The 9419-nt window shown below is 42.0% G+C and overlaps 1 protein-coding gene across 1 annotated transcript; it reads left to right on the top strand.

The window, feature by feature from the left end:
- Positions 1 to 15: 15 nt before the first annotated feature.
- On the top strand, positions 16 to 8970 carry LOC149735583 (dmX-like protein 1). The gene is made up of 2 exons (XM_089878059.1): positions 16 to 7933; positions 8257 to 8970. Exons 1-2 carry the CDS (start codon positions 16 to 18, stop codon positions 8661 to 8663), a joined length of 8325 nt encoding a protein of 2774 aa, XP_089734185.1. The 3' UTR covers positions 8664 to 8970.
- Positions 8971 to 9419: the final 449 nt, after the last annotated feature.

The raw sequence follows: 9419 nt of genomic DNA on the forward strand, positions 1-9419 counted from the left end.
ACTGAGCAAAACATAATGAAACAGCACCAAGTCTTGACTGGATCATCGAATCCTGGCAACCACTGTTACGACATTGGACAGATTTCCAACTTCACATTTTTTGCATATGGGTCCGGATGCGATGTAGTCATTTCTTCGTCATCCAAACATCCTCTGCAGATTCTTACTTACAAAGATGATGTAGTGGTGAGTGCGCTCTCATGTAGTGAGAACAATGGCTACATTGCAGTTGCTTACGCACATAATATTGTACTGTATTGGCCGCAAAGAAATTCAATCAATCATACTTACACATGGAGTCAAAAATCTTCTTTTGTTCTCGATGAAAATGAAGGCCATGCGAAGATTCTGTCATGGAATTACGATGGCTCCCAACTTTTAACTGGATCCTCAATGATTAGTTTGTGGAAGTCCTCCAGTGATGATGAAGAGGAAGAAGGATCATCTTCTTGGAGTTGTGCATGGAAGAGTGGGAGCGAGGAGCATCCGATCGAACTCTCATTCTCTCCAACTAACTCTGCAAGCCAGCTGTTTGCTTCCGTGACCAATGGAGATTGCATGATCAAAGTCTGGTTTCCGCACCGAAAAAAAGATAACAGGGACATTGACTTTACTTTCACATACCTTCTACACCCACAACCAGTTGTCGGCTTTGAATGGAGAAAGAATTTTGTTTCCGGAAGATTTGAAATATTTTCCAATGTTCTCATCAGTTCATCAAGAGACCAGATATGTAGAATCTGGTGTGAGACTAAATCGCCCACTTCACAGTTGCTGAAATTCCAATCAAAACAACCCACCCAACAATCTAAAATGGGTCAAAACCTCAATCAACCTAGACAAGTGATGAAAGCAGCTACGGCACCTGCCATGTCTTCACTCACACCAACTCCAACCAGTTCAAGCGGGAAAAGAGTTTCAGAAAACCGTCATTTCCATCTTGCTGCTTCCATCAACCCTCTTTCCGATATTCCTTTGTTACCTTCAGCAGGAGAGCAGCGACTAAATTCGAACAACGACACACAAGTCACTACGTTTACCATACACTGGCTAAACAATAAATTCCACCAAAGCAGAGTTCTTCAAAACCAGCTTTTACAGCAAGTAATTTCGTCCCATAATATCTTAGAAGAGGAAGGCCTTACCATGGGTTCAAGTGACAGCTCTCTATACTTAAATGCACCAGAAGTTATCGAAAAGTTAGTTTACGACTGGATTGAGTCCAGAGATGCTCTCTTCTCCATTCACCCTGCAGATGGTTCACTACTGGTGTGGCATATTGATTGGTTAGATGAAAACCGACCTGGTAGAATCAGACAGCCTCAAGTTTGTTTTTCGTCCAGAATCCCAATGGCATTTTCTAGTGGAGATGCTGCTACTCTGTGCCCTAATGTTATCCTCTTTGTAAACTTTTCCACCCAGCAAAATCTCCTTCACTCTGCCAGCTGCTTCAGTTTAAACCCTCAACAGAATTCTGCTGATGTCAGCACGCCTGACATAGTGTACACAGATGTTCAACTGCTAAGCAAGCACACTGATGGGAGTCTAAACTTGTGGCAAGTTTCCTTCAGCGACGAGAATGATTTCTCATCCATCATGAGCATCTACCACATCACGCGTATATGCGGACATTGTTTCCATCTATCAGGGATTCTCTCGCATCCCATACTCCCTCTTCTTCTCACAACAGCCTCACATCAAGTGGCAAGTCCTCTAAAACCATCGGAGGAAAGCGATCTTATCTTATGGAGAGTTGACCCTGTGGGGCCTTTGTCATTTTGCGGAGGTCTCTCAGAGCTGACAAGAATTAGCAACGACCAGCACAGCTTCACACATGTGTCTTGGTTCCCTGTTCTGTTCCCTGCATGGTGTTTAGGTCGTACCAACAACTCCCCCAGCACAGCTTTAATAGCTATTGGCAAAGACTTTATCAATATATACCAAGCGCTAGTTGATGCTGATGCGATTTTAACAGAAATCAATGCAGCTCAAACAATTTCGACAGAGAAACCTGCAAAACGGAACCTGGTCTCACAACAATCTTCTGCTCATCCAGGCTGTCTTCTGCATCTGCTTAATTTGCAAGAGAAAGTAACAAAAGGAGGAAACATGCTTCTTCTTGAAACCTTTCCCGACAGTGCAATGTGTGGATCGGAAACAACAAAAACCAGAAACTGTCATTTTCAAAAATCATTCTTCATTGTCATAGTTGAACAAAATGAACAAGCTGTTATCCATACATGGAAAGTCACATTCAAGGCAAGTTTATCCTCAGTTAAAGACTTAAGAAGCAGAAGAACCACTGTTCGGATGTCGGACTCTTCTGATGATGACAGTGTAGAAGATGATGTGGAAGATGAATCAACCTCTTTCTCATTCATAGATGTTTCTTTGGACAAAATCTCAAGTGAAAACATTCAGCTACCCCACCCCTCTGCAAAAGTTCTGAGTGCTTGTTCTGGTACTGGAAGATTTGGTTTGTTGCTAGATCCGAAACAGAAGACTAATGTTTATAATTCTCCCTTCCATGTATGCACTGCATGTGATGATGATAATATTTACTTTTGGTGCTACTCTGCTACCCCTAATCCTGTGACAGGTCACCATTGGAATATATGGAGTGCTGACAACTCCCCTGGTGGTAGCGTGAGGGTTGAAGGTAGGCCTATCATTATCAAGGCTGCAAATCCTACACTGCTAGCTTGCCTGCATAATAATTTAGATGGTAATTTCATGGTGACTGTTTATGAATGTGCATCCAGTGGCGGTTCAAACTGGATGGAACAGGATCGAATCCAGTATGATGTTGAGGATGCATGTAAAGAAGAAGAATTCCATCTTGACTGGTTGTCAAGGGAAGAAGGCTCGTTTTTTCTTGCAGTTGGTTACGCAAGAAATATTAAAATCTATTCACTCTCCCCCAATGACATCAAAGGAAAATCGAAAAAGGAGAAACAATCTTCAAACTCATTTTCACCAATTTCGCGACAAGTTTCATTAGACGCACACACCAGACAAAAGCTGTTTGCTTCATCCAAGTTGAAATCGGCAGAAATGTCAATTGAGGAGTTTAATGTTGGCCGGACTTCTCAAGATAATGATCGTGTCAATTGGAGGCTATTGCGCTGGCGGTTACTTAAGGATTTAAATGTCTCTTCCAACAATGTTACATTTAGTCATTCGAAATATTCTTCAGTAGTTTCCTGGGCAAGAGATGGGATTCTGGTAGTTGCGACGCAAACTGAAATGTACGTCTTCTGCCCTTGGATGGAACAGGATAAACAGTCCACAAAAAGTGATATGATGAGTTTATCTGAAATTGCTGACAAAGCTTGTCCAACTTTGCCACAGTATCATCCTTTAGTGCTGTCCGAGCTTATGAACAGTGGGCATATGGCAGTGGTTAGAGAAATTCTTATAAACCTCGCAATTTGCATTAATGGGGAGTTTCATGACACTGTGTGTCAATCAGAAGTACTGCAGGTTGAAAAGTATCACTTTGCTGATAGCATGATTAATACATCAAGGCTCTGTACAACAGGGAATAACATCACACCTCTGGCACTGAACTCTCTTCTGGCGGACAGTGGTCACCTGCAGTCAAACTTCACTAAAAAAGAAGAAATTTCTTCTGATCCAGTTGGAGAAGCCCAAAAAAATGTAGTGGAAACACTGGACGATCTGGAAACACTGGATGACTTGCAGATGGATGAAGAGTCTGATGAGGAGTTAAATGATATCCTTGGAATTAAATCATCCAAAAAAAGAAACAAGACTTCAAGGGAGCAGGTTGATCTTGCCAGTCTGGAGCCAAACTATTTTGGAAAAGAGCATTGCAAAGTAATTCATGAGTTTCTTGTGAGGAACCAGCTACCTGGCCTTAGTAGCTTAGATCAAATGGAGTTAATGGCCTTGGCTGATACATTAGAGATGACAAACGCTTCGAATCTTCATTCTAACTCACCAAGTAATGAAGATGAGGTTTCTGGACATGGTTTCCGAGCAGGGGAAAGAGGGTATGCAGTGTCTGGAGGTGGCGGTGGTTCCTTAGATAACTGTGGTCTGCAATATGTTATGGCCCTGCATAACCACCTATGTCTACTCAATTCACTTCCTTCAGTGAATAGAGCAGTCTTGTTAAAACAAGGTTTAGATTCATGTCATTTTGCATGGGCTTTTCACTCAGAGGCAGAAGATGAGATGTTGTCTATGTTACCGAGTGTTCACAGAGGTTCTCCGGAGTGGAAAGAACTAAAGTCTCTCGGAGTAGGATGGTGGATTCGTTCCAATGTCCTCTTAAGGAGGTTGATTGAACAGACAGCCAGAGCTGCTTTTCTGAAGAATAACGACCCATTGGATTCTGCTCTATTCTATCTTGCATTGCAAAAGAAAGCTGTGCTGTGTGGTTTGTTTAAGTCAGTTAAAGACACCAGAATGTATGGATTTTTTCAGAATAACTTCCGAGAAGAGCGTTGGCGTGTAGCTGCGTTAAAAAATGCATTCGCTCTTATGGGAAAGCAGAGATTTCAGCAAGCAGCTGCATTTTTCCTACTATCTGGCTCCGTACACGATGCAGTTGAAGTCTGCATTGAGAAACTGAAGGATATACAACTTGCGCTTGTCATCGCGCGAATGCATCCTACCAATACTGTGAGTGAAGAAAAACTGTTGTTGAATCATGTCCTTGGTGAAAATGATTCCTCCCACGCTGTCAATACAACGACTTCTGATTCATTTCTTCGAAGTATGTCATACTGGATACTTGGTCGCTACAAGGAATCGGTCACAACATTGGTCGAAAATGTTCGTCAAGAAGACATTACAGATATATTCAATTTTTACATGTTCTTAAGAAATCACCCCATAGTCCAGCGCAGTCGAACTGTTGAAGCTGCTTCAAGTCCAACTACAAATCAACCCAATATATCAGAAAATGAGCGAGGACTTATTTTCCAAACTGCTGTAGTTCACCTCGAGGCAGGATGCCCTGTGTTAACTCTTGATTCACTCTCCAATCTTCCAAACAAGGAGATAAAATCTGCATCTCCGGTTGTTGTTACTCCTGTGAAAGAAGAAGTTCAGGAGGCTCAGGACTGGAGTGCTCCTGTGGATCTTGGTGATGATGGAGGTTTAGATCTCTATTGGAGCGAGGATGATGACGATGATATGTCAGATAAAAACGATCCCAATGTTCCAACAATTACCATCCAGCCCTGTTCCCCTCCACAAGGGGTTCCTCACCAAGATAATGAACAAGTTGAACTCGCTGCATTTTCTCAAGACATATTCGCCAATCACCTTCGCATGACTGCTTGTTTAAAAATATTCGTTCAAGAGCTTCAAGCCATCGCCAATGCTTATAACATGGATGGCGGACAACTACGCTCCAAACTTTACATGTGGTTGGAAAATGCTTCAAAAGTGATGAATAGGATTTTTGGAAGCCAGGAGCATGATTCACCAGGGATGCAGCAAGTTGGTCCTCTGCATCACGGATCATCCTCAGATGAAGAAGCATCAAACTCTATTGAGAGCATGAGCAATCGCGCATCCGGATTAAGTTTAGCTCCATCTTTGCATGAGCTGATCCTCGCTGATAACCAAGATTGGAAATCCCGGCGAAGTGCTTTGACCCGAAGACATAAGTGGCTTCAGCGCAACCACAACTTTATAAGGACGCTCCTCTCATACTGCAACCTGCACGACTCTGCTTTTGGCTCATTAGCAGCTCTAAGGATGGAGCTCCTGCTTCTTCTTCAGGAGTCTTTACAAGATCAAACCTCCCCACGACACCTGGCATCTCCTCTTCCACTTCCGAGCGCCAACATCCCTCTCATCAGTTCCATTGCATCTTCCTGCAAATCTGTGATCGCTGACCCTCTTACCCATCTCTGTCACATGACGCACGATATTCTAAGAGCAATCTTTCACTTTGTCCAAGCCCCACACCCAACTGACAACAGCCAGTCATACACAAGTACAATGCTTTGCTGCCAAGCTGCTGCTTTATCATCCTGCATTTATCAAAGCTTGTGTGATACTAGTTCCTCCAGCTACAGATCTAAGCTGTTTAAAGTCGATACATCAATGGAAGATTCTCATCCTCCTCGGAACCAGGCTCCTGATGTCCTTACCTACATCCCTCCAACAACAGCTCCATCTCAATGGCCAGGAGTTCCTCTTCTTCAATCGCTCCTCAACTCTCAAGCATCTTCCGGAGAAAACCGAACCAAGATCATAGTTCTTCTCACGGAAGCTACGGCATCAGTTTACATCAGTCTTGTAATCCATGCTTTGAGAACACACAACGCATCCTTGTTATACAGACTCACAAACCACAACTTAGGTACAAAAATGTGGAATGCCGTTTTTGGAGGTGGCGTGCGACAACTGATCACTTACTCTACTCCTCATGCAAATCCAGAGGTTCCCACGAAAAGTGTGCAAAAAATGAGAGATCGTCTCAACAGCAAAGTCCTTCTCACAATGAAGAGACTTAGTATCGGGTCCTCCGGACATCAATCCTCCTCCACGAAGGAAAAGTTTGTTCCTCCAGAGATTAGTTTATGGGATTGGTTTCTCACTAAACCGTTCACCAGCCTCAGTAACGATGCGATAAACTTCGATTCTGATGCAGATGTTGAGGAAGAGGAAGAAGAAGAGTCGGACACATACTCTGCACTTAGTGAGCCAATTGATGATGTTGCTGCTTCGGATCAATTAGATCCTGATTCATACAGCTGGAAAATCCTACGTTTAGTGATCGTGCAAACTGTAATCAAAAGTCTGAAAGGATTTCTTTCACTTGCTGGTCTTGATATTAATGAAATAAGTGCAAATTCATCCCTACTTGCTGCCACACTAAGAATTCTGCAGGATTGGCTGTCAGAAGCTTACTGTGCCCTAGAAGAATCTTCAGGCCCACCGACAGACTTTCTTCCGTCATTTCAAAACAGTGACTCAAACTTTGGTGGGCCTCGACCTGCTATGCTACGCTACCAAGCTATGCTTGAACCTAACAACACACCGTTTCATCCAGTTACAAGTAAGACCACAGGTTTGATTCGTCTATGGCACAGCCTAGTAAAAAAGGAAGAGTTGCAAGAGACATTTATTAAATACATTTACTTGAGGAGGAACAAGACTGAAGAGGATACTTCTGTTACTGGAGACGAGTTTTCAAGCCATGGGTCTTCATTCAGCCAAAAAGTGAAGATTCTCCACAAAGAGCCGGATATAGTGACAGCTTTTTGCATGAACAGTGTCAACAAAAACTGCATCGCTCTCTCCTCCAGCAAAGAAGTCATTGAGCTTGATCTTTCGATGCTCCTCGCATCCGATGCATGGGCGTGGGTGGAAGAGACCTCCACACCTATGGAGAGGACAAGTTCCGTAAAAGATGATGAAGAATTCCTCTTCGTTTCAACACCAAAACCTGGAAAGACGCATCCAGTGATGTACCCACAAAGCGCGCAAGTCTCTATCCCATGGCAAACTAAATCTCTAACAGGCCAAGGAGCAAATGTGCTGTTAAAGCGTGCAAGAGCTACTGTTCGTCGTCTCGAATCACACCCAACTCTCCCATACTACCTCACAGGCAGTGCTGATGGCAGTTTATGTATGTGGGAATGGGGCCACCAGCACCGCATCTCACAGTACAGAGCGGCGGGGCAATTTGCCAAGGTTTCTTCCGTCCATTTCAACTTACTCGGCAACAAACTAAGCTTAGTAGATGGGGAAGGTTTCCTAACTCTCTGGCAAGTGAGTTCGCCCCAGAAATCGTTTTTCCATCACCTGGTTCATGACAGAGGTGCAAGTGACTGTTGTTTCTTATCATCTGCAAGTGTGATAGCAACTGCTGGCCTCTCCACCTCTCACCGTAATGTTGCAATCTGGGATACTTTGATGCCAAAACGAAGCATGCTTGTGAAAGGTGGGTAAATTCATATTTACTAATCATCACTAAGGCTGCTGTTAGATTATAAAAAAAACTTTTACCTTATCTCTGGAATATTTTGCAAGTATTAAATAAATGAATGTAACTTATTTAGACTCGCATGGCAGGGCAATGTCACTCATTATAACAAGGGTGTTCTGTTTCACAAACCTCGTAACTTTTCGAGTATTATTTCAATCTTTTTTCAATTTTGAGTTCACTCAACAGTACATTGTATTTAAAAAAAAGTTTAACTGTAGATAAAAATAAAAGTTTTTGCTTTCTTTACTTTTGCTAACTAAATTTACTTTAAACTTCAGATTTTCTCGTTCACGAGCAAACTGGTTCGTACTGCCTGAAATATCTTCCTCGATATCGGTCGATTCTTGTTGGGGGAAAAAATGGGGTTGTGGCTGCATTTGATGATCGTAGTATGAATGAACCATTGGCAAAATTTATAGCTCACGACTCCGCTATAAAATGCTTATCCGTTGACCCCCATGAGCGTATATATGCTACTGGATCTACCAGCGGTGACGTTAAAATTTGGGATGCAACATCAAACCAGTTGTTGAGTGCATGCCCCAACGAACACACACGCTCGTCGCTGTTCAGGAATTTTGGTTTCGGGACCGTCCAAATTTCGCTGACAGACGACCAGATTTTCACATGCGGTGCAGACGGTTCATTAAAAATGAAAATATTACCAAAGTTCAAATTACGATAATTTTCCTTCATCCTTATGTTTACTGTGTTGTGTAAATGTTGTGCAATAAGTTGATGTGTTATCTCGTATGTGAACTATTTATTTTTCATTAAGGGATCATATCGTGTTAAACCTACATTATTACCATTACCATTACCATCTGTGTTACAAATTTAATCAATAATAATTTTTTCATGCAATATTTCAATTGGTTGCGATTGCTAGAGTTAAATTCAAAGATGTAGATTACCAAATATTGATATATTTCCTAAACTGTATTAAATCAATACACCTGTAATGTCTGTCGTGAATACATAATGTGAACAAGTATGGAGTATCAGCCAAGTAGTTAATTACTTATTTAAAGTAGGATGATATACATACTTGGAAGTTATTTCATGCTTTGTGCCTACCAGGTCAGACCATATGTTAATGAAGACATTGCTAGAACGATTCTTTGTTAAAATTGTCTTGTTTAATATAAAACTTGCATGGTGAACTTGAAATGATAAAAGTATCCTGAAATTCCCGAATGAAGGAACACATGCAACTTCCAAAACACTTTGTACGTGGCATCAAGTCTGTGACAAAAGTTCGAGACATGATATATTCTCGCAATAAAAAAATATTTGGTATTACGCTTTAGGGCCCACGCAGAAGTGCTGTACATGGCTCTGGAATATGAGCTGAAACAGTTGCAATAATCAGAGAGAATAAAACTATACGACTTATGTCTGCCACATCGTATCTGTGAGTGTTATAATAACTTTACATAGA

The sequence above is a fragment of the Ciona robusta genome, chromosome 5 (genome assembly GCF_009617815.1).
Source record: "Ciona robusta chromosome 5, ASM961781v2".
NCBI classification, from domain to species: domain Eukaryota; kingdom Metazoa; phylum Chordata; class Ascidiacea; order Phlebobranchia; family Cionidae; genus Ciona; species Ciona robusta.

Coding starts and splice junctions, on each gene's coding strand:
- LOC149735583 (XM_089878059.1), top strand. CDS start 16: ATGAAACAGCACCAAGTCTTGACTGGATCATCGAATCCTGGCAACCAC. Junction 7,934..8,256: donor ACGAAGCATGCTTGTGAAAG/GTGGGTAAATTC, acceptor TTTAAACTTCAG/ATTTTCTCGTTCACGAGCAA.